This window comes from Pelmatolapia mariae, linkage group LG20 (assembly GCF_036321145.2).
Source record: "Pelmatolapia mariae isolate MD_Pm_ZW linkage group LG20, Pm_UMD_F_2, whole genome shotgun sequence".
Lineage (NCBI taxonomy): Eukaryota > Metazoa > Chordata > Actinopteri > Cichliformes > Cichlidae > Pelmatolapia > Pelmatolapia mariae.
The window spans coordinates 42,403,472-42,428,186 of NC_086244.1; the positions used below are offsets into that span (position 1 = coordinate 42,403,472).

Here is a 24,715-nt window from a genome sequence, read left to right on the forward strand (position 1 = left end):
GCTAAGATGAACAGGCACATGGGTCAATACATGAGCGGGGCACAGAAAGGGATTGGCAAGAATACCAGAGGCGCAAAACACCAGCTACTGGTAGACAGAACAGTCAGCCGAGACTGCAAGACCAGACTGACCAACCTGTGCACTGCCTGGATTGATTACAAGAAGGCCTATGACTCAATGCCCCACACCTGAACCCATTCAGGCCTATGCAGATCATTAACAAGACTGGCTACGGATACCGACTACGAAACGGAGCGGTTGTCAGCCACCTCCTGTACATGGATGACATCAAGCTGTATGCCAAGAGTGAACGAGACATCGATTCACTGATCCACACCACCAGGCTATACAGCAATGACATTGGAATGTCGTTCGGACTGGAGAAGTGTAGTCGGATGGTAACAAAGAGAGGGAAGGTAGTCAGAACTGAGGGGATTGAACTACCAGAAGGCAACATTGCAGACATAGAGGACAGTTACAAGTACCTGGGGATCCCGCAGGCTTATGGGAACCATGAAGAGGCCGCTAGGAAAGCTGCAACCACCAAGTACCTGCAGAGGGTCAGGCAAGTCCTGAGGAGTCAGCTGAACGGTAAGAACAAGATCCGGGCCATCAACACCTACGCCCTGCCCGTGATCCCTGCTGGGGTAATAGGCTGGCCAAAGGAGGAGATAGAAGCCACTGACATAAAGACAAGAAAGCTCCTGACCATGCATGGAGGGTTTCACCCCAAGTCCAGCACCCTGAGGCTGTACGCTAAGCGGAAGGAAGGAGGCCGGGGACTGGTGAGTGTCAGCACCACAGTCCAGGATGAGACAAGAAACATCCACGAATACATCACGAAGATGGCCCCAACTGACAGCGTGCTCAGTGAATACCTCAGGCAGCAGAAACCCAAGAAAGAGGAGGAAGGCGAGGAACCATCATGGAAGAACAGGCCCCTGCACGGTATGTACCACCGGCAGATAGAGGAGGTGGCTGATATCCAGAAATCCTACCAGTGGCTGGACAAAGCTGGACTGAAAGACAGCACAGAGGCACTAATCATGGCAGCACAGGAACAAGCACTGAACACAGGATCCATAGAGGCTGGGGTCTATCACACCAGGCAAGACCCCAGGTGCAGGCTGTGTAAAGATGCCCCTGAGACAATCCAGCACATAACAGCAGGGTGCAAGATGCTAGCAGGCAGGGCATACATGGAACGCCATAACCAAGTGGCCGGCATAGTGTACAGGAACGTCTGCGCCGAGTATGGCCTGGAAGTCCCGAGGTCACAATGGGAGATGCCCCCAAGGGTGATGGAGAATGACCGAGCTAAGATCCTGTGGGACTTCCAGATACAGACGGACAAAATGGTGGTGGCTAACCAACCGGACATAGTGGTGGTGGACAAACAGAAGAAGACGGCCGTAGTGATCGATGTAGCGGTTCCCAATGACAGCAACATCAGAAAGAAGGAACACGAGAAGCTGGAGAAATACCAAGGGCTCAGAGAAGAGCTCGAGAGGATGTGGAGGGTGAAGGTAACGGTGGTCCCCGTGGTAATCGGAGCACTCGGTGCGGTGACTCCCAAGCTAGGCGAGTGGCTCCAGCAGATCCCGGGAACAACATCGGAGATCTCTGTCCAGAACAGCGCAGTCCTGGGAACAGCTAAGATACTGCGCAGGACCCTCAAGCTCCCAGGCCTCTGGTAGAGGACCCGAGCTTGAAGGATAAAACCGCCCGCAGGGGCGAGATGGGTGGGTTTTTTTTTGTTTTTTTATATACATATATATATAGATAAAATAAATAAAACCACTCTGGTGGAGTTGGAGCTGGGAATCTTCCAGAACTGACCAAAGAGTATCATTAAGAATCTCTGCTTTGGGGTATTATTGGATCATTGCTACTTGTTTAAAAAATAAATAAATAAAAATCACAGTATGTTCAAGCATGTAAGGCATCTTTATTTAGGCTGGTACCATATATACAACAATTTGCTGATGGACGACAGATTAACTACATTCAAATGCCATTCGCTCAACTTAAGCTCACATGAAATCATGACAACTTATAGACTGAAGGTCTGAAAATGGAAAAGTTACTTGTGTTTTAAAATGTCAAAGGAAAACATTAAATTTCAATCACAACATCTTATGATGTCTCATATATCGTTATAAATGACAGCACCTGCTGCTGCCCAGTGTCGTGTTTCAGTTGAATGCATAACAATCATCCCCCAGGCACACCAAGTACAAATTCAACATTTTCCATCTACCGACCTATTTGTCCACCCATGGCATGCATTTCAATTACAGAGTTCCTGTGGTCCAAAACACACTTTGTCTTTTTCAAAGAAAAGCGGGTCTCCACGTTAATGGACAAACATCTAAGTGTGACAGCTGAAGTGCTGTTTCAGTCCCATTCATGTTTTCACTTTAGCCTCATAAAGCAGAGCTGTCCAGGGCCTCTTTCATCCTTCTCTCACTTTGGCAGCGAGTGAAGCGTTCTCCTGTCGAATCGCTTTGTAGTCTTCCAGAATCCTCTCCAGGTTAGCCACAGTTTTGTTACCGTTTTCTGTCTCAATCTAACAGAGAATAACACAAAATGACCAAAAGACCAAAGATTTTTCAAAAGACACATGTTGCCTGTGGTGACTAAAGACAAACATGGATAAAAATATAATTACTGTGTGCCTACTATGGACCTGCTACAGGTATAATGTAGCTTAGCAAATACAACAACAAACAAAAAGCAACCTGTGACTGTTGCTGGTCAACTAATAGCCCTCAAATTTCAAGTCTAATACTTTTTTCTTGTTGGTTTGTTTTCATAAATACAGTATTGAATAAAACTCTCAGCTAAGACTAAATATTTAAACTAAAGAGAAAAATCTGCACATATATAAGTTGTTGCAAACGTTACTGCCTGACTGCTAACCACTGTTCACTGAGTGGAAGCTGATGATCCACATGTGACGTATATAAGTGAGAAATAACATAACCAATACTTTGCTGCAAATAGGAATCAATTCAACTAATATAAGAAAAGTTCGACTTTGTAAATTCATTGTGTGTTGCTTTTACACCACACGTAGGTGGGGAGGGGGTAAACCTCTTTGACAGCATTGTCTACGGGGATAGGTGGGTAGAGGTTTGAGGCAATAACCCACAGGAAGAACATCCCCAGGGAAAAGGGTGACCTGAGCAGGAGATTTCTAAGTTTATAAAGGAGAGGCGGCTACTTTGGGTCCAGATCAAGAGAGACAGAAAGAGAAAGGAGCGGGCGAGGTTCTTTCAGGACACTTTTTAATACGTGTAAAAGTCTACTGGAGGAGAAAAATAACAGAAAGCTGCCATCCAGCAGGAGCTTGAAGAGCACACCAAGACTCAATTATGTGACCCTGAGAACACCCCACTTGGCTCTCCAGAGCATGTGCCTCGTCTCACTGAGCCAGTCTTCAGGTTTGATACTGCGCCTCCCAAAAATGGTCTGAAATTAATCTTGTGGTAAACAAGGCTGCCTTGGCACCAGGACCAAATGGCATGCCTCATAAGGTGTACAAGAACTGTCCCATGGTGCTGAAGCTCCTCTGGAAACTGATGAGGATAGCCTGGAAGGCCCAAGCCATCCCCTCAGAGTACAGCCAAGCAGTTGCCACCTTTACACCTCAAGAGGCCACAACCAGCTGGCATCAGCTTGGAAAAGGCATTGCAATGGGTTGCTCAACCTCACCTATCCTTTCTAACACAGCCTTCAACATCCTGCTCATCGGGTCACAGTTAACTACATCCCGCAGCTCTTTCCAGGCTGGACAACTATTTGACTTTTCATTCTATTCTAATGTAACACAGCAATCAACACTGCAGCAGTCGAACTGTAAATCCTACCTGCTCCTCGAGATCTCGAATCTCTCTCAGGATTGTACCGGTGTCTTCAATGGTTTGGATTAGCTGATTACAGTTCTACGGAAGAATCCAAGATGATGAAAACATTTGTTGTTGATAGTCACCAAGGGTATAGTAATATATGATACACAGACAAACAGTGACATACTTCATGCAAGGCTGCCAGGTACTTGTAGGATTTGCGGACGGTTTCGTCTTTTTTGGCATCCTACACAAATCATACATGACAAATATTTATTGACAAAATAAACACAGGAGCAACTGATTTCTCTGAAAAAAAGAAAACAATCAAGTTAGGGAACGACAAGATTAAAGAGCATCTATCCCATCGCTGGGAAGAACTCAAACCTCTTTTTACTAAACATTTGTTCAATGAAGAAATAAATTTGCTGGTTATAGAGAAATGGTAAAATGATAAAAAGAAATCATCCTCATAATTATGCATAACATTTCTGAACAGTGAGACAGAGGAGTTCCAATCCTGTGAAAATAAAAACTCTCTACTACCTTAAAGACCAGCTCATCAGTCACAGCAAATGTCCTGTCTAGTTTTCCAGTCAGATTATTGATCTCTTTCTGGAGCTCCTTAGTGTCTGATAAAATCTGAAAGGAAAGTGAACAGTGTTAAATCTGAATTTTTAAGGTGCAAGATTTTCAAATCACCAGGATTTGAACTTGTCTGAGATTTTAGCAGATGCACACGTGGTACCAATGTGAAAGTCCTACAGGACTTCGTTCTTGAGATCTTGCATTCAGAAGATTTTCAGAAAACTTGACCTCTGACCTAGACTGAAATTCAAACTTGTATGAGATTTTTAGTAGATGCACCTATGGTCTGTCTAAGGAGCTTGGAAAGAAAAGAGTCTGGACTTCTTTAAGTTTCTTGAAGATGTTTCACCTCTCATCAGAGAAGCTTCTTCAGTTCTAAGAGCAACTGGTGGAGAGTCTCAGATTTTTAAGCCCTATGGGTAGGGCTGCTCAATTAATCGAATTTTAATCTCGATTACGATCTGGGTTTTTCAACGATCATTAAAAATGACTGAGCCGATTATTAGCACCTCCCTCGTGCTTTACTCTCGCGCTGCTCCCTGTGGCAAATCGAGCGCACCTCTCTGCGTTTCGAACACGCGTCACAACAATTAAGAGGACCCGAGGGAAGCTCAGAAAGCTAAGCAGAAGTTATTTGGAGAGGAGAGGATAATGGCTGCTGAAGAAAGAATGCCGTTGGTTGAAAAGAGAGGTAAAACGACTTCAGTGGTGTGGAAACCAATGTTCCCTCTAAGCTGCGCACGTGCGCAATTGCGCACTGCTGGCACGGTCTCTGCGCACAGAAAATCTGCATTGCGCACAAAAAAAATCTAACCTGAATTGAAATTAAAATTAAAACTTTAACAATTGTGTTCTGCAGTGTTAGTCAGTAAGTGACTGGCTGCTCCCGTAGATTAGAACGATGCCACCTTATCCCATAGTCCAGCCAATAATGCGATTTACATTCGTATATACGCAGCTAATCAACGTGGTTGACAGGCTATGACAGCGTCCTTATGTCCCGACACCGGTGTTTTAGCTAGCAAAGCGGTGTGGCTGATGTGGAGTGAAGCCACGTTAATGACAACGTGTACAACCATTGGAGATGTGAGCAGGACAGACGGAACAACTGACGGAAAAAGTGTGGACTTTATACCAGTTTTTAAATTGTGTTGATAGGCCACGTAAAACCAGAGTTATGATAAAAATATCTGCAAAGTTTGGTTTTCTTCCTGAATACTATCGTTGTTTATATTTACTGCGGGAAGAAACGGTAAAAACGGCGTTTTATAAGGAAAACGCTCGAAAGCGCTCTCCACCTGTGAGCAAAAACAACACCAAAAAACCCCACCCTTTCCTATTGGTCGAAAAATGTACCATGTCGACCAATCAAAAAATGATATGGCAACATGGCATTTAGTTGTTAAGAAACGGGGGGAAGTTTTAGGAGTGACGGCGGTGCTTTGAGATGTGAGAGATTTGAGACGTGTAGCACAAATCTTGTGTAGTTAGTGTGTAGTTAGTGTGTAGTGTAGTCAATAGTTTTGTTGTGTGTGTCAGAACAATGAGGCGACTGCTGAATGTTACAGGTGTTACAGGAGTGATACATCTCCTGTTGTCAGGCCTGCAGGTATCAGGCTGTTGTTCTCCTTTATCTCATAGTGGACAGAAATTATTTTTTGGAGTGGCACAAATAATTTGTGTGGCATCAAATTTGATGCAGAACAGCTGATTGTTCTGTAAATAGTTTGAAATGTTTGTTTAAAAAAATGCCTTGGCTGCATTTTTAGGTAAACAGCTGCAAAAAACTTTGTTTGCATAACTCAGTTACTTTTTTGAAGAAGTAACTATATAATTAATTGACCAACATTGGTCATTATATACAGTATTTTACAGACAGAGTTACAGACTCTCTCCCAGACCACAGACTCATAATACAAGTCAGAGCTATATTTTTATTTTTTTTTTTAAAAAAAGAAAGTTGTGTTTTCAAAATTGGAGTTCAAGTTATTTTTACTTCCAATAGTGTTAACATACTACACAGGTCATGAACAGGATTTTTTTTTTCATTGTAAGTGGGCTAAAGCAGTTAATTAAAAGTAGTCTAACATAAATGTAAATGCTGTAATTTGATTATTTTAATAAACCATGTAACTTGGATGGATTCGATGCTGGCGTGACCACAGTGCACACGTCTGCTGTTGCTCACAGTGGTCCAAGGGACCGCTCAGGGAGTTTGTGTGTTCGCTCACACATGAAAAATTAGAGGGAACATTGGTGGAAACATTATGGGTTCGCGGAGTCAGACGTGGATCAAATATTGTGCAGTATTTTGAAGTTCACTAAACATAGATGTTTACATTTTTCATTTATTTTTTATATTGCAAACATTTGCACTGTTATCGGTATTTGCACACTATTTTATATTATTTTTTGACATCTTTAAAGCCATTATTCAATACATTGTTATTGTTAAATAAATATCGTCAAATAATCGAGATCTCAATTTCAGTGAAAATAATCGTGATTATCATTTTTGCCATAATCGAGCAGCCCTACCTATGGGAGTGTCCCTACTGATCCTCTGCCTAATCACACGAGCCAGGGTGTAAACCCACACCCGTTTTTAAACCGTGGCTCGTGTGTGAGTGCTCTTTCCACCAACTGCTCTTAGAAATGAAGCAGTTTCTCAGATAAGAGGTGAAACGTCTTCAAGAAACTTAAAGTCCAAACGCTTCTCTTTCCAAGCTCCTTAGACTGCGAAGACCTGGATGACTGAAACCCTTCACTCTAGGATTTTGGTACATGTTTCAAAATCCTACGTCGCCTCGTTCTTGGGTTATCGCATTCACAAACTTGAGTGTGCACGCCACCTGCCCGCCTGTACACCAGACCTCATCAGCCTTTTATGGCTGAGGGGTAAAAACAGAGGGAAAACCCAAACAATCAAAAGACCTCGTATGAGGACACGGTGACTCCTACAAACCGGGCTCAGAGAGGAGCAAACATTTGCCATTACTTGTTGTGGGTGAGGGGAAAAGAAGAGAGCAGAGGACAAAAAGTACACTATGGAAAGCAAGACAGAATTTAACTAGAAAAAGTTGCATTTCCTGCGAAAATGCAGTGTGGATGCCTTGTAGTGGAAACTGCTGAAAACAGCAGAGGAAGCAGAACTTTCTGCTGAAAAGAGTTGTAAAAGCTGAAATGCTTGCTAAAGATGGCTGTATTTGAAAGGGTACAGTGAAGCGTGTCGAGAAAGCTGAGTGCATGCAAGCGGGCGAACACGTGTGGCAATCGCCACAGGTAGGATTCGAACCTTCGCCACCGGGTCTCACGGCGGCTACTCATCCCACTGAGCCAAACCAGTTCTGATGCCAACCAAAGATATAATGAGAAAAACAATTTGCACTGATAAGAGGTGAAAAAGCTCAAAATTCTGCTGAAAAGAGCAGAAGAAACAGAAAATTGTGCTGAAAAGAGCAGAAGAGGCTGAGATTTGTACTGAAAAGAGGTAAAAATTCTGCTGAAAAGAGGTGAACTTTTGAACTTTGTGCTGAAAAGAGGTGAAAAAACTGAAAATTGTGTTGAAAATAGTGAAAAAGCTCAACTTTCTGCTGGAAAGAGCAGAAAAACTGAATATTCTGCTGAAGAGGGGTGAAGAAGCTGAAATTTGTGTTGAAAAGAGTTCAAAAAAAGTTGAACTGTTTACTGAATTTTTTTTGTCCTAAGCGGGATTTGAACCCGGGCCTCCCGCCCTCATCTTACTGCTCCACACTTACCATTCAGCAAAATGGGCCAAAAAATGGCATAAAAAGCTTAATATCTCAAAAAGTATACAAGTTATGAGCACCAAAAGATATAGCTGGCATTAGCAGAAAGAGCAGAACAGTTGAAAACTTGAATGGTGAAAATCGGCTGAAAACTGAGGGAGTAGTTAACCAGCAAAGGTCGGAGCAACTAGAATAAGGTAGAAGAATAAAGTTTAAAGAGAAACAGGATCTCAATAGTGTGAATGCCTTGAGGCATTCACACAATTATAACTAGATGAGTGAAGAAGAAATAGTGAGTGAGCCTGCAGCAGCCCAGGCGTACTGCTTCAGGGTTACCTGATCCAGCCCTAACAAGTACTCTGCTGGGGTGATAAGATGTGGGGTGCAAAGAAGGACTTTAAATCCTAGATTTAACAGGGAGCCAATAAACAGAAGCTGGGAGAAATACACTATATTGCCAAAATTATTCACGTACCATTCAAATAATCGAATTCATGCAGCTCCAACAATTTCTATGGCCACAGGTGTATAAAAATCAAGAACCTAGGTATGCAGACTGCTGGTCTGGTCATAGGACATGTACAAATCACTAATTAAGATTTCTTCAGTTCTTGGTTTTAAACATACCTTTGTAATTTCCTCCTTCTGTTTCTTGATGTTGCTGACAATCTCTAGAATTCTCTGAGTGTACGCTGAGCGAGACGCATCTTGAGGAAGATTTTCTAACTCTGTTACCTACGTTAGAAACAAACAGGGACAAAAGACCAGCACATTTATTACATTCAGCAGCCAAAACACACATTTTACAAACTAATCCTTCCAACTACTTGCCATAACCATTATAAACCTTATATTACGAAACAAGCTTCAAAGAATGAATGACCTAATTTGATGTATTGGAGATGCACTACTTTGGGATCTGTGGAGCAAATTTCCTTGCCTTTTCTCATAACATTTTTTTCAGGCTTAGAAAATACCATTTTCACAGTATTTAAAGGTACATCAACCACTCAACGTTACAAATTAAAATTATTTTTAATGTTTTTAAATTTGCCTATGTCAACCCCAATAAAAATGTAATTAGTATCTTCGATACCAGCTGTTTGTATGCATCTTCCTTCTTCTTGGCCTCCTCTGTAGAAACACGGATCTTTTCATGCAAAGACTTGATTTCGGACAGCTTCTTGGATGACTCCACCTGTGGAAAATACACAAAAATGATCAAACTGTACATTTACTGTTAAAGAAAAGCAAAAGGCCTGTTACACGACATACATCTTTGCTGCTGCAGATGTCTTTGAGTCTGCGATATTCATCAACGAGTGGAGCACGGTGTTTCTCCCACTGAGATGCCAGGTTCACTACTCGCTTGGCACTGGCCTCTACCAGAGCCTGCAGAGAGGAAAGCACATATATATAGTGGATCTGTGAGACCTGCTTGGCTGGGTGACATCAAGCATCAGCTCCTACCTGAAGTTTCAGCAGGTTATTATCTGCATCTGGCAGAAGATCAATTGTTTTCTTCTTCACTTGGATTTTCTCTTCTTTTTCAGAGTTTCTCAGTTCTCTCTGTTTCAGCTCATCCAACACCTGCACCACACCACAAATAAATAAAAATGATATTATTATATGCATCTTCAGGTTATTCTGTTACATCATTAGCCACGTCGCCGTGCACATTTGTGAATCTTGAATCAGGAAACAATCATTTGTGCTCATTTTGCTCTTTTCAGAGATTGTGACAATACAGCTCCTCCACAGGTTCTTACATTTCTGTCAGCACCTTTCAGTATACTGTCTCTTCATTCTGTGAGATGAACAGACTGACAGTGTCAGGAGTAAAGAAAAGGAAGCAGAACGAGAAGTGGTAACGAAGAATTTACCACTCCTACGCATGTTGCAACCCATAACTCTCACCATGTTATGGATTACAGACCTCGAACCGCCAAGACAGATCTGTTTAACTCCTCTGACCTATAGACTGGTGTAGACTTCCCATTGAGATGTTGCTGGGAACAAAGGAAATATGAAATATCCTGCTTAGCCTTCTGCTACTGCAACCTGACTCCAGATAAGCAAAAGATTATGGAGAGAACGACAGATGGATTTTGTCATCCTTGTTAATCTTCGTCTTACTTTTTAAATCTAGAGCAAACCTGGGCATTGTACGGCCACATTCAGCCCTTTGGTTATGTCTGACTGAACCAGTTGAGATCAATGGGAAGTATAGAGCATGCAGTTTGTCAGCTTTTCAGCCACCAAACAGTCTGATGCATGTTACATCTCATAATGACTATTCAAATTGTAATCCTTAAATACAGGAATCAGCTCTCTACAAGCTTCACTTCTGATGTTGTGTTAAAAAAACCCTCTACACTCTCTCTCTCTCTCTTTAATGTAAGATGACATCATTTGGCCCTTACAACTCGCATGTCTCATCAACGTCTGTTCCAACAGTGAGGGTTTTGTTCTTGGAGGTAACTGAATGTTTGGATATGCTCGAGCTGAAACAAGACGAACTGGGAAGTGTCATATTTTTCAAATTCTTCATTCATACTTAGTGTTGAGTTGAACAAAAGTCCAAATTTTGGTGATTGTTAAGTTACGTACAGGCGACTTGCCATATGAAACAAATGCAAATGGAGAATGTGAAGTTGCTTTTACATGCACAGTGCCAGAGCAGCGCTCTCTGCCTGCCCATCTGTATTGCATTACTTGCTGGGTGTTGCAACATCCATCAATTAATGAATTCACGTTTACGTTTTGATTTTGCATTTTATATAAGAACATTAGCAGTGCAGGTAAATAACTGTTCTACGCTTTCATGTTCAGAAATATAAATCAGCAACAATCACAGAGTGCAAGCGTCACTTCCTGTCTTCTGTCTTGCTCGTTCGGTGTGGACAACCTCTATTTTAATTGCTGCAAGCAAATACGTATGTTTTATAGAAAGGCTCTATGTTATGATTCTGTTATAATTATAATATAAAATGTAAATATGATTATATAATTACAGAATCCTTGAACAAATTTAAAAGGTCTAAGCATATAGTGTAGCAAGCCTGCAAATGAATGTACGTCCATGCTGCTCCCCCTGGTGGATGCACAAGACATTACCGCCGGCTTTCCTAAATGCTGCTTAGGGGCATTTAGCACTCGTGATTACATCACCCACGTCACCAGCTTTTAAAGCCTAATGAAGACAATCTGAGAAAAACACTTCTTTTATTCCAAAATGCTGGGACAGCACTGAGGTACATGAAAAACAACTTAGAATAAAGTAAAAAAGAAAAACAAAAATAAATAAAAACGCTTAAATGTCTAAGTGGGCATTACATAATTCAAAATAAAGGGTGACAAACGAGCTCTTTGGAGTAACTCTTTAAAAATCACTTATAAGTTTTGCCTTCTGTCCCTCGTTCCTCTAATTCAGCTCTCATTCTCTATGAAAATGCACCTTTGCCTTGAAGCCTTTCACCAAATGTTTTGTATCATTAGTAGCAATACTTTAGTGAAAAAATGAAGTAAGATATGAAAGACACATTTGTGACAGGAACAATTCAATCCACTTAGTCAATAATGACTTCACCATTTCAGATAAGTAGGAAAAACTGCTATACACTCCAGTTTCCTCTCAGAAGAAAGAGACTAGAGTAAATGACATCTTTGCAGTGTATTCAGTTCTTATTTATGAATGAAAACGGAGAAAGAGAAAAAAGTAACTATTGACTGCCATCAGTCCATCAGGTTCGTCTTAGGTGAGCTTACCTGAGCGTTGGTAACACTCATGTGCTTCATGTCTGCTGCTAGATGGTCAACCTCACTGCAAAGCTGCTGGAATTGCTGCTGAAGGTAAGCCAACTCCTCCTGCTGACCCAGCTGTACATCCCCCTCTGACTGATGATTAGTCAGGATGGTTTTTGCTACTGGAGGCACTTCCTGTAGAACACACACACACTTAAACATGCTTTAAGGGGGAAGTAGGTTACACCCTGGACAGGTTGCCCATGCTAACACAGAGACAAACAACTACTGACACCTATGGGCAATTTAAAATCTCCAGTTAATTAATTAACAACTACTAATTAACAAAAACATGCAGTTGGTGCATGTCTTTAGAAAAAACTGGGCTACCTGGAGACACGGGGAGAACATGTAAACTCTACAGAGCAAAGGCCAAGTCTATTTGTCGTAACAATGCGTACTTTCACAGAACAAACTTTGCATTAAAATTTCCTGTTTGAATCCACATCTGTAAACATACGGAGTCACAGACAGGATCCATCAGGAAGTTGCTCAGCTCGGGAGCTATTAGAACTACAGTGAAAATCTTTCTTGTTATAAGAAACAAAAGCAATTCCAAAGAGTTTTCAGGCACTTAGTTTGCAGCATTACTGAAATAAAACTTCATTTCAATTTACTGAGCCCAAAGTGGTGACGTGTAAAGGTAAGTTTATTGTTATCTGTATCTAATTTAGTAGTGGAAAGCGAGGCTGTGTGGTAGAAGTAAACCACACAATCTTTCAACTTTAAAGTTTCTTTTTTCCAGTGAAATTTCTTACACAGGCTGAAGGATGTGATGTAGGCTCTGTGAGACCTGAGAGATACATTCAGGACCAAACCTACAGGTTCAAAGACAGGATGTGTTAAATGCCCCACAATAAAAGAATTCGAACTGTCAAGCAGGTTGTTTTAGGTTTGCTGAGGTGGTCAAACTTCAATCAGAATGCATTCATTTGTTGGACAAAGTGTAAATTAGGCTGAAAAAATGTTTTCGCTGGTTAAGAGTTTTGTGAGGATCAAACTGTATGTATGCAGTTGTTTTAAACAATGCTGAGGTCTCTACCTGTGTGAAGTTGAACTTCTGTGTGTGGGTGAAGTGTGTGCCCTTGGTCAGGATGTGGCCGGGTTGAACGGAGCCTTTGAAGGCCTGCAGGAGCTCACACAGGTCAGAGGTGGAGCGAGAAACACCAAAGGCACTATGAGAAGAGGGCAGGGCAGCAGAACGCAGTTGGTCCTCGATCCGTTTATGCAACCGGGCGAATTTCCGTAAGCAATATTCCTGTTACACAACATCCAATAAACATGTTCATACAGAGGTGTACAAGGAGTTAACACTTTCAAATTTGGTGCATTTAGACAGAGCATACTCAACAGGGGTTCATTTAACACTATATCGACTCGTGTGATTCAAAAGATTAGAAATCTGTGAAAAACCTTCATAGTTTCATTCAAAAAGACATTACTTACTGGCTTACTACAAGCCAATAATGAAACAGAAAGGACATGAACATTTTTAAATGTTGATACAATACATCAAAGTTAACTTTTTTGATTTATTTACAATTTTTTTGTACTGGCATTAGTAACATTAGGTTAATAGGAAGCAAATAACTTGTTACAAAACAGATAAAACTCTAAGATTCAAATAGGACTGTGTGAATATTTGCCTGTGGCGTAAAGCGGGACAACAGTCCCTGATTGTTCCACTCGTTGTCCCACTCCTGAGCAGCACTTATTTCAGCTGTGTGCTGCTCCAGTATGGACGCCACCACAGAAGCTTGACTGGAAATCTGGGCGGTGACAGGGGAGAGAACGTCCCGCTGGTAGTCCTTCACTTCTGCAAACACAGCACACCTTACATTTCACTCACACTTTCTCTTTTGTAAAGACTTTTCTGAAGTGATTTCACCGCCAGTGTGATGGCAAACTGAACATTTTCATTATTCATAATTTGTAGGAAAAAAACACACTGTGTGTGTGTGTGTGTTACGTTTGTGTGTGTTACGTTTGTGTGTGTGTGTGTGTGTGTGTTACGTTTGTGTGTGTGTGTGTGTGTGTGTGTTACGTTTGTGTGTGTGTGTGTGTGTGTGTGTTACGTTTGTGTGTGTGTGTGTGTGTGTGTGTGTTACGTTTGTGTGTGTGTGTGTGTGTGTGTGTGTGTGTGTGTGTGTGTGTGTGTGTGTGTGTTACGTTTGTGTGTAGTAGGAGGACTACCTTTTGTGTGCTTCTTGCTTGAGCCTTTAGTGCAGTTCGTTAGGCTGAGGGGCTGGACGTGGAAGCTGTGCATGACTCCTTGTCTCTGTACATGTGAAAATAGAAATAAAACATTTTATAAACAAAACTGATCTTTACCTGGCTGTCTGTTAACTCAGGAAACATAGCTATGTTTAGCTCCACTTTATTATTATTTATAAGAATATTATAAATTATTTCATAGTTTATACATTGTTCAAAAGTCTCACTCACTGCCAGTCATAATTATACACATACATTCAAAAACAAAATTAAAGCTATAGCATATAACAAAGAGCAGAATGGGGCATTAGTTAACCTGTGTTTCACAGTTTAGTGGTAGTCTGCATTTTGGAGGCAGCCAAGGTACAGCAAGATGGGCTTTGATGGCAGCAGCTATGGTTCTCTCCAGTACCACTGATTTCCCTAAAGGAAGACAAAACCAAAGCTTTGGGTGACTTAAATGCATCGTCCTTGATGAAAAATGCCCCGGTCATGTCCACATCATCATCACATCACTTTTTTAAACAATCCACAGCAGATAAATGTGTCGTCTTCTACAGCTGTGAAAGTGTGAGCCAGGGCCCTTGTTAGTTACTACAGGTGGGTCGCAGAAATTCACTTTAAAATTACTCACTAGTGCGTACAGTTATGTATCTATACAAACTAACTGGCATAAAAAAGTGAAATAAAACTGGTAATAGGAGGTAGGTAGTTTATGATTTTACTCATTACTTCAGTTCAATTCAATTTTATTTATACAGCGCCAAATCACAACAAAAGTCGCCTCAAGGCGCTTCATAGGTACAGAGAAAAACCCAACAATCATATGACCCCCTATGAGCAAGCACTTTGGTGACAGTGGGAAGGAAAAACTCCCTTTTAACAGGAAGAAACCTCCAGCAGAACCAGGCTCAGGGAGGGGCGGGGCCATCTGCTGTGATTGGTTGGGGTGAGAGAAGGAAAACAGGATAAGACATGCTGTGGAAGAGAGACAGAGATTAATAACAGATATGATTCAATGCAGAGTGGTCTATTAACACATAGTGAGTGAGAAAGGTGACTGGAAAGGAAAAACTCAATGCATCATGGGAATCCCCGGCAGCCTACGTCTATTGCAGCATAACTAAGGGAGGATTCAGGGTCACCTGGTCCAGCCCTAACTATATGCTTTAGCAAAAAGGAAAGTTTGAAGCCTAATCTTGAAAGTAGAGATAGTGTCTGTCTCCTGAATCCAAACTGGAAGCTGGTTCCACAGAAGAGGGGCCTGAAAACTGAAGGCTCTGCCTCCCATTCTACTTTTAAATACTTTAGGATTACTCTGACCTAAATGTACTCGTGTTGAATTTTGCCCCGATCCACCTGCCAATCTCCCCTCTCTTCTCACATGAACAAGACAAGTTTACAAGATTAAACTCCTCCACACAGTTCTCCACTTAACCTGTCCCTATCCCGGTGTGGGAAGGGCACCCTTTCCTGGCTAAGGGTGTTATTTTAGGTTCTAATTCTCATTACTGCCACTTCACACTCGACTACGGACAACTCCAGTATGAGCTGGAGGGGACCACCTGATGAAGCCAGCACTTCCACATTCTGAGTGGAAGTCTTTTCCCACTTGGCTACGCCTAAAAATTCTGTCCATAAAATTTATTATAAACAAATCCCTGGCAGAGTGCAACACCCACTGAGAACAACTCCAACTTATGGCTGACAGTGCAGACCAAGCTCTGTACCAGGACCAAATGGACCAAACTTCCACTCTCACTCCAGGACTCCACCAGTTACCCCCAGTTGGCACCTTGGCTCACTCAACAATTAGCCGTCAGACATTATACAGGCCACAGATCCACCTGCAAGCGTTGTTGCTGGTTATCTGTCCTGCTCCTGGTCCTGCTTTAATTTTGTGTGTGTAAAACCATGTAGAGATATTATCTTTGACACTGAAGCCCGAGGCCTGTCCTGAGTAAAGGGGGCGTGTCCAAATAAAGCCCGTGTCAAGGCCCGACTCATTCTTCAGAATATTATATGATCAAACATAAACAAGGTCCTGATTCTCTGAAATGACACGACTGCCTTGTTAAGTGATACGAGCTGTTGAAAAGACGCTGAAATTGGGTTTTTTTTGTGTGAACTGGACCTGAGGTTATTCTGAGGATTATTATGAGCCTGCAAAGAGATTGTAAGCACACTATAAATCCACCAAACAAATATCAGCAGTCAGGGAGCATTTGGACATGATATCTCCAATAACAACATACAACTTAAATCAATCTCAGAGAGGATGGTTAGTTAGAGGTGTAATATAAAAAATGGAACAGTATACAGGAACAGATGTTCCAGCTTTGTCCAGCCACTAGCAGGATTTCTGGATGTCAGCCACTTCTTCTACCTGCCGCTTGTCGTGCAGGGACCAGTCCTTCCATCATGGTAAATGGTAAATGGACTGGTTCTTATATAGCGCTTTTCTACTCATCTGAGCACTCAAAGCGCTTTACACAACTTGTGCATTCACCCATTCACCCACAAGCACATCTTTTTAAGTGCTTCATAGCTAACATTCACACACATTCATACTCCGATGGATGCATCGGAGAGCAATTTGGGGTTAGTATCTTGCCCAAGGATATTTGGCATGTAGACTAGGGGAAGCCAGGAATCGAACCACCAACCTTCCGATCAGTGGCTGACCTGCTCTACCACCTGAGCTACAGCCACCCATGGCGGAGAGGAGAGCATGGCTCATGGGTGGCTGTAGCTCAGAAACTCATGGCTCCTCTTCTCTCTCTGGTGTCTGCTGCCTGAGCTATTCACTAAGCACAAGGTCATTTGTGGCCATCTTCCTGATGTACTCATGGATGTTTGTTGTCTCATCCTGGAAAGTGTTTCTGATGCTCACTAGTCCTCGGCCTCCTTCCTTCCCGTCAGCGTACAGTCTCAGTGTGCTGGATTTGAGGTGAAACCCTCCACGCATGGTAAGGAGCTTCCTTGTCTTGATGTCAGTGGCTTCTATCTCCTCCTTCAGAAGGATTATTATTGCAACAGGGTATCTGACAGGGCGTGGGTGTGGATCGCCCTTGTTCTTCCCACTAAGTGGACTCCTCAGGACTTGTTACACTTTGCAGGTATTTGGCTGTTGCAGCTCTCTTAGCGGTCTCTTCATGGTTCCCGTGGGACTATTACCAGTAGCAGATGTTGGACCGCTGAGAGTGAAGAAGTATGTCGATATGCCTTTTTCTTTCTTTTTTTGTGAAAGGGAAATAAAATGCAGACAAATATTAAAAATAAAATTATATGCCCTATTCTAAACATAGATTAGAATATGTAGGAGGTCTACATGTCCTGATAAAGTCTTTCTGAACCTTTAATGAATACGTTATTGTCCCATCACATAGATCTGTAAACGCCTATTAAACCAGATATGTCCCTGTGTCTATATTAACCGACTGTTGTTAAAAGAGGAGAGCATGCTACACAGGGGTAAACATGGCCCCGTCCTAGCTTTTGATACATGTTACTGCCATCAATTTCAAATTGATCTAATATTCAAAATGAGAAAATGTACCATTTCACAAATGAATCATTGAATTCCAGGATGCCGCCTGCACAACAAGTCCAGTCGTAAAATCTCTGCACTAATAAATATTCCACAGTCAACTGTTTGTGGTATTTTAATAAAGTGGAAGCGATTGGGAATGACAGCAATCCCACCACACAGTAATAATGCTACTAATAATCACAGAGGCTCAGGCACATAGTAAGCAGTTGCCAACTTTCTGCAGAGTCAATTGCTACAGATCATCAAACTTCATGAGGCCTTCAGCTCAAGAGCAGTGCATCGAGTGCTTCATGGAATGGTTTTCCATGGCCGAGCAGCTGCATCCAAGCCTTACAACACAGGGAAAAAGTATTGAACACGTGGACAAAGAGGGGAGCAAAAAAGTAGGAAAGTCATGATACCAGCTGAAATCTATCAGTAATAAGAACACAATCGTGCCAAATTTATATCAGCTGCTTTGACTGATAATTGATCATTTCACCATAAACTGGCACAAAGACCTCTTCTCGCTTCGGGGCATATCTCAGCCTTCTTAGGCTAGCTAGCTTAGCATTCCACAGAGTGATAGCTATTTAGCCATTTCCTGTCACCGGGCGCTAGCTACCTTTGCTCATCTCTCCTGAACCCAAAACTTCCCCATGGATCGGGCGTCATACCACTTACCCTCCAGTAAGGCGGTCCCATCTGCACCTGTATATACATATATATGTAAATGATTATTTTTTTTAAAACCAAGATATGTTTGATCTCAGGAACAACCATTTTTTGTTTGTTTGGCTTTTTTCACACATATTTGTTCTTCATTATGGGTGGGAATTGATAAGAATTTGGCGATTCCGATTCCATTATCGATATCACTTATCAATAACTTATCAATTAACAAATCAAAGATGTAAAACCAGCACAAAGACACTTCAAAGTAGATGATTCTACTGTAGAAACACGAACAGGTAGAAACAGAGGCTGCAGTCTGACTGCTCATCTGACTGCTCTGACACACAGACTGAAATCAGCTGACTGTAAGAACCAATAAGTGGGATTGATAGGCAGGCATATTAACAATTACAAGGAATTAGACTACTGGGAATCTGTTTCTGTAGAGAACCAGTTCTCAATTTCCATCCCTAGTCCTCACAGGATCGTCACTACAAACGTGGTTTATAGATATAACAGCAAGAAAAATACTGGTGGCCAGCAGTACCCCTCAGCCTTCTAGAAGATGCACCTATGGTATCAATTTGAAACTCCTACGTTACTTAGTTCTCGAGTTATCGCATCCACAAGATTTTCATAAAACGTGACCTCTGACCCCTGACCTTGAGGTGGAGGTCACTGAGCTTCATACTTGTCAAAGTTGTATGTTCTAGCTTCAATCTCAAGTTATCACAAACTGGGTTGTCTATGTCAGCCACCTGTCTGCCTGCCCGGCAGGATGACAACATTCAACAACTGGGCTGAATTGGCAAATCGCTTCTGTTGTGGCTTCCAGCGAAATGTAGAATTAATTTGAAAATGTTATTAATAAGATATAAAGCCTTTTATGGCCTTGCCCCTGTTCATATAGCCTGTAGTGCCAAGACCTTATTCTATCAGTTCTCTTTTTAGCCATTTGATCAGGGCCTCATGCTTTTCAGGCAGTTAACACAACAACAGCCTTTGTCTGTCCATCAGGTTGCCTGGGTCAGTGGGTTGTTTTAATGTCTGCTGAATGTCAGAGACATTTTCTACTCGAGTGTCTCAAAAAGATTTGCACTGACGGAAAACAATTCACAAAACAAGACCTTTGAATTTACCTGTAGCTGTATCTCATAATACTCTAATTAAATCTTTTCACTCATTAACATTAGAGGCTAAAGTAAAACAACAATTACTAGATAATATAGGAACATGTCTTTATCTCCAAGATTATATGAAACTGTGTGGATGCCAGAGATAAACTGTGTCAGTGTACCTGTCGGCTGGTCTGAAGTCTCAGCACTTTCTCTGGGCAGCTTCTCCACCAGAAACATGAGCAGGGAGCGGATCTCCGGTTCACTGCTGTACAGAAAAGTCTGGTATCCTAGCTCTCCTTTGTATCCAATGTCCTGAAAAATAAGAATTTACTTTGAGACAACAGAAAGCTCATTTTGTACTTTTCTAATAATACGCAATTTTGCTCTTATATCTTCTGTGAACATTATTTGCTTCATCACTCACTGAATTTCTCAGTTGTCATTAACAATTTAGAAATTTCACCTGATGAGAAAGATAAGCCAAAGCTCCAGTACAGGCTATAACTTGTTAAGCTGTGCAATAAATCATTTGAAGCCTATATTAAATTTAAAATAGTACAAAGACAATACTGGCAGCAGCCAGCAGTACCCCTCAGCCTCCGAGTAGATTCACCTGTGGTATACTTTTAAAATCTTATGTCACCTCATACTCAAGTTATCGCACTCACAAGATTTTCAGAAACCTTGACCTCTGACCTTGTCCTTGAGGTCGAGGTCACTCAAATTCAAACTCATCTGAGATTTTTAGTAGATACACTGATGTTATCAATTTAAACTCAGACGGCATCTGATTCTCAAGTTATCGCATTGACAAACTTGGATAACCACGTCGCTCGCTCATCTGCCCAGCAGGGTCACGACAATACCCATAAACACCAGTGTTTTACAGCTGAGGTGTAAAAACATCTTCTTTCATCTTTCATTTGGTAAATATTTACATCGCATGTCCTTCCTGATGGAACACTTCCAAGGATTCACGTCTTCATTCATAATGTGTTAACTACCACAGGAGACACTGAGGTACAAGCAACAAGGGAATTAAATTTGCGTAAATAATGCACTCATGACTGGGTGTAAAAAGAGGATCCCAGGAAGGTAGAATCTTTCAAAAGTAAAGACAGAACAGGTTCATCACTCAGAAAGAAATAATTTCACAATTTAAGAAAAATATTTATTGATATAAATTTTAGTAATGAGAAGAATGAAAAATAGAAATATCTGTATACAACAGACAAGGTTGACAAAACCAAACTCAGTGGGTTTAAGTGAGAAAAGATCACGTAACTTGGAAACTGTAAAGTTAATCATTTATTTTATTAAGGATCCATGAAATTAAGGATGAAAGGAAGGTCAAATTCAACCATGCAAGAAAAAACCCGAAAAGATCCACACAGTAACTAATCTAAACTCTTCAAGAACAATCCTTTATGAAAGGGGAGAGAAAGCTCCATCCCACTGCAAAGGATCATCTGACCATTCATAAAAACATCAACAAAATAAGCCATAACTGCCTGATATATTTAAAAAGAAATTAACAACAGCCTATTAACTCACAGCTGAACGTCATACAGCTGGATTGTGGAGTTGTTGCTCCATAAAGAGGACAGATATAAGCTCTATAATAATGATCTATATTAACTGATGTAAGTGTGCTCAAGCATTATCAGTGTTCATCAGTACTGTCCCTTGAAGTACTGCAGTCCTTAGGATTCATTCTATATCCTATGAGGCAAAGTGGGCCAAAATTTGCAGGGTGATCTACAAACAATGTGCTGTAGTTTACATAGAAAGATGCAGCCAGTTCACTTCAGTAACAACCAACATTCTCCCAGGAGCAGCGTGAAAAATCCAGAGGGAGCCGCTGCAGGCCTGCTAACCAAAATAATTCAGTGTAAGCTCAGACTTCACACAAATGTTTTTCTCTGAAAACGGTGCGTCAGCTCAGATAAAGGAAAATCAATATGCTTCTGATAGAAATCATTCCGCACTGAACACAGGGTTCAGAGGATTAGGACTCAGGTGTGGTGCAAGATTTATCTAAAGGAGGAGATTGTCCCTACAAACCTGACATCTATGTGGAACAGCTGGATTGTACAATATAAAGAAGAACCCAAAACTGTATTTACCATCAGATCACTTATTGTGCCACATTTTGTTGTTACAGATTCAGCAGAGAGAAGCCGCTCAGTGTGTGCACAGTGCCGAGAAAAAGCTCATTTCAGTTCATTTCTGCTGTGTTTCATGAAAACAGTGGTATTAAATTGCAGTAAGTGGGGCTCACCTCTAAACTCTCAGCATGAGGAATGAGCGAAGAGTTTTAGGACAGAGCCAACGTTTTGGCACTGCGCTCACAGCTTTGAGCTGATCACGTTCTCGTTCTGATAACATCTCCCCTCCTAAAAATAAACTAGCTCTGTAATTGGAGCCAGACTGGACACACTGGGGGAAGTGGTGGAAAGATGCACACTAACGATGTTAGAAGTCATCTTGAATAACTTTGATCAATCCCTCACAGCATCTTTACAGAACAAAAAAAACCATCACTACTAGAAGATGACTCTTTCTCTGTTGTAAAACAAAGAGACACAGAAAATCATTGGGACCCAGAGCCATCAGACCTTTTAATTCTCATACAAACAGCAGATAAGCTATGGCATTAAAACCATCAGGGTCTATCACTGCATTTTATTTACATTGAACTGTTTTGGAAAAACTAGGTTGTCAGCTTTTTTCACATTCTTCTTTCCATGGTGAAAAGAGAAACAACATGTAGGCGATGTTCCTAATTGTACTTTCTCTACCAGTTAATGATTCCTGTTGCGAAGAACTAGTTGTGCACAAACTCTTTAAGTAGACAACTGCTTACAGAGTTTGTGTCTGAACACTGCCAACTGTCTGACTGGATTCAGCCAGTGATAACAGGGGACAACAGTTCCATTCAGATATCTTACCTGACAGGCCTGTGCCAGGCTCATGCCCACTCTGAAGCGGGCAGACATACCCGGAGGGAGGGAGGTGGCCAGCGTGCTGCTCAGACCAGGATCGATCACCCGAATACATCTGGCCACCGCCTCTACTATCAGCTCGCTGCTGAACTGTTTCACGCTATTAATTTCTTCAGGCACTTCCCTGCGGGACACGAAGACAAAAAATCAACTCTTAGCTGCTACAAAGCTGGTCGTGTCCACACAAGCTTCAAATAACCCACATACAGCATGATCATATGACTGGGCTGGTTCAACACAGGACTGAGCGGAAAACTTGCCATTAGCCTGTAAACATGTCAGCTCGGTAACTTATGCTTACTTTGAAGATCACAGTGGACAGCTTGGCATTTATGAAACCCTGTTGTTGATACTTACGTCCCAACCTGTTTTAGGGCGTGAATCAGAATTTTATCAACTTCCTCCATGGCCGGAGCTTCTCTGAAAGAAGCTAAACTAGCTAACCAACTGGATAACAGCAAAGCATCCGGTGACAGTGAGGCGAAATATGAGCATCGACTTAGCTGGTATTAGTTAAAGCTAAAGTATTAGCATCATTTCCATGCATAAAACAGAGTTAAGGTACATTCCATCTTCTGCTAGCTTGAAAATAGAAACCAGTTACTTAGCACGACTGCCACTCCTTATATCAGCAAAACGCATTGTAATTATCCGCTGCGTTGGAGACCATTCGCTACAAAACAGCTTCTTTTGTAATTAGTTTTCTTCATTCCCTGCAAACTGAACCTGACCGGGGATTTCTCTATCAAACTAAATAAATCTGACACTTCTGTGTCTGCTACAGTGTGGAAACGAAGTAGCAAGCCAATCGAATAATGTGTGAACGCGGTGTTTCTGGGAGCTTGAGTTTTATTCTAGACTTACTGTCACCGAGAATGAATGGGAAATGAAAACTCGCCAAAATACAGTTCCCAGAATGCACCATAAAGACAGTCTCATGACTATGATAACGTTTTTTTTCCTTCAACTTTATTTAAAAAAATATATCATACATAGCCGTGTCCCAATTCAGGGGCTGCAGCCTTCGAAGGGCGCATTCAAAAGCCTCGAAGTGTAGCCCACAAATGCGGCCTCCTTTTTCCTTCGTGGCCCAAACCATCCCAAGATTCACAGCGCGGCGGTGGTGGAATATTTTCTAAATAATGGCGCACGGCTCAAGAGTAAATTGATTACTGGGTTTTATCTAGTGATGGGCAAAGCGAGGCTTTGTGACACTCTGAAACAAAGCATTTGTGTCCAGACTGTATTGAGGCTTCAAAACTCAACCCCATCCCCGCAGACATGCCCTGCACAACTTCAAACAAAGCTACTTATTATATCAGACTGTCAGTAATTGTGGTCAGCAGATGTTTTCATACACGCAAGGGAAGAAAAATAATGAGACTGTTAAAGACAGATCTGTGACTATAGTGATCGATGTGCTTCAGCAAATTTCTCCATCTGATAATATTCGTGCTGCTCACAATAAATCAATTTATATAGTAAAACAAACAGAGAAAAGACTGCGGTGTTCACTGTAACGACCGCACTGATTTACAGCTGTTTTTGCTCACAGCCCTGAAACTTTGAATGTGTTTGTTTGACTTTTAGGTTTTCTGGGAGTTCATGTCATCATGGGAGTTCATTTTACACACTGTCAAGCAAAGCGAGAAGCTGGCATAGCGTTAGCTTTGATTTTAATTAACTTAAAAATATACATTTAAATGAAAAGACTACATGTGTTTTCCTTCTTTATAAAAAAGTTAACATTTTCATGGGATAATTCTGACCAATCGTAACAGTCCATTTCACGCACATCTTCATCCTCTGCTGAGCAGCCTCTGAACTATGCAGAAACTCTCCTGAACTTTATCTTGTGACACTGGCGTGATGTTTTACTGGGAGTTTTGGTCAAAGTGAGCCTGCATAAGAAAAAGAAGAAGAAAAAACCCCACACATCTGTCATGAAAATTGTTAAGAAATAGATCGCCTGTAATTAATGAATGAGTTTTATTGGCGTCTCTTTTTATAGTATAAACATATTCTTTATGGCGGCGCATATGTAAGTAACGGATTGTAGTGAGGATGAAGTCACTTAATGCTGCAAATGACATTTTCTGTTGAAAGCAGACAAAACTAAATTTTCTCCTTAAAGCAGGTGTGTTGTTGTTATTGAGATCTTTTAATGATTTTACAGCCC

The 24,715-nt window shown here is 41.5% G+C and overlaps 1 protein-coding gene across 1 annotated transcript; it reads right to left on the bottom strand.

Moving 5' to 3' along the window:
* Positions 1–1,928: 1,928 nt before the first annotated feature.
* Positions 1,929–23,336, bottom strand: ccdc22 (coiled-coil domain containing 22). The gene is made up of 16 exons (XM_063464030.1): positions 22,894–23,336; positions 22,483–22,660; positions 19,711–19,843; positions 14,523–14,629; positions 14,186–14,270; positions 13,639–13,808; positions 13,035–13,250; positions 11,957–12,127; positions 9,659–9,778; positions 9,464–9,580; positions 9,285–9,386; positions 8,816–8,923; positions 4,398–4,493; positions 4,039–4,098; positions 3,873–3,947; positions 1,929–2,569 (listed from the first exon to the last, which is right to left on the bottom strand). Exons 1-16 carry the CDS (start codon positions 22,941–22,943, stop codon positions 2,456–2,458), a joined length of 1,902 nt encoding a protein of 633 aa, XP_063320100.1. The 5' UTR covers positions 22,944–23,336; the 3' UTR covers positions 1,929–2,455.
* Between the last annotated feature and the right edge of the window lie 1,379 nt (positions 23,337–24,715).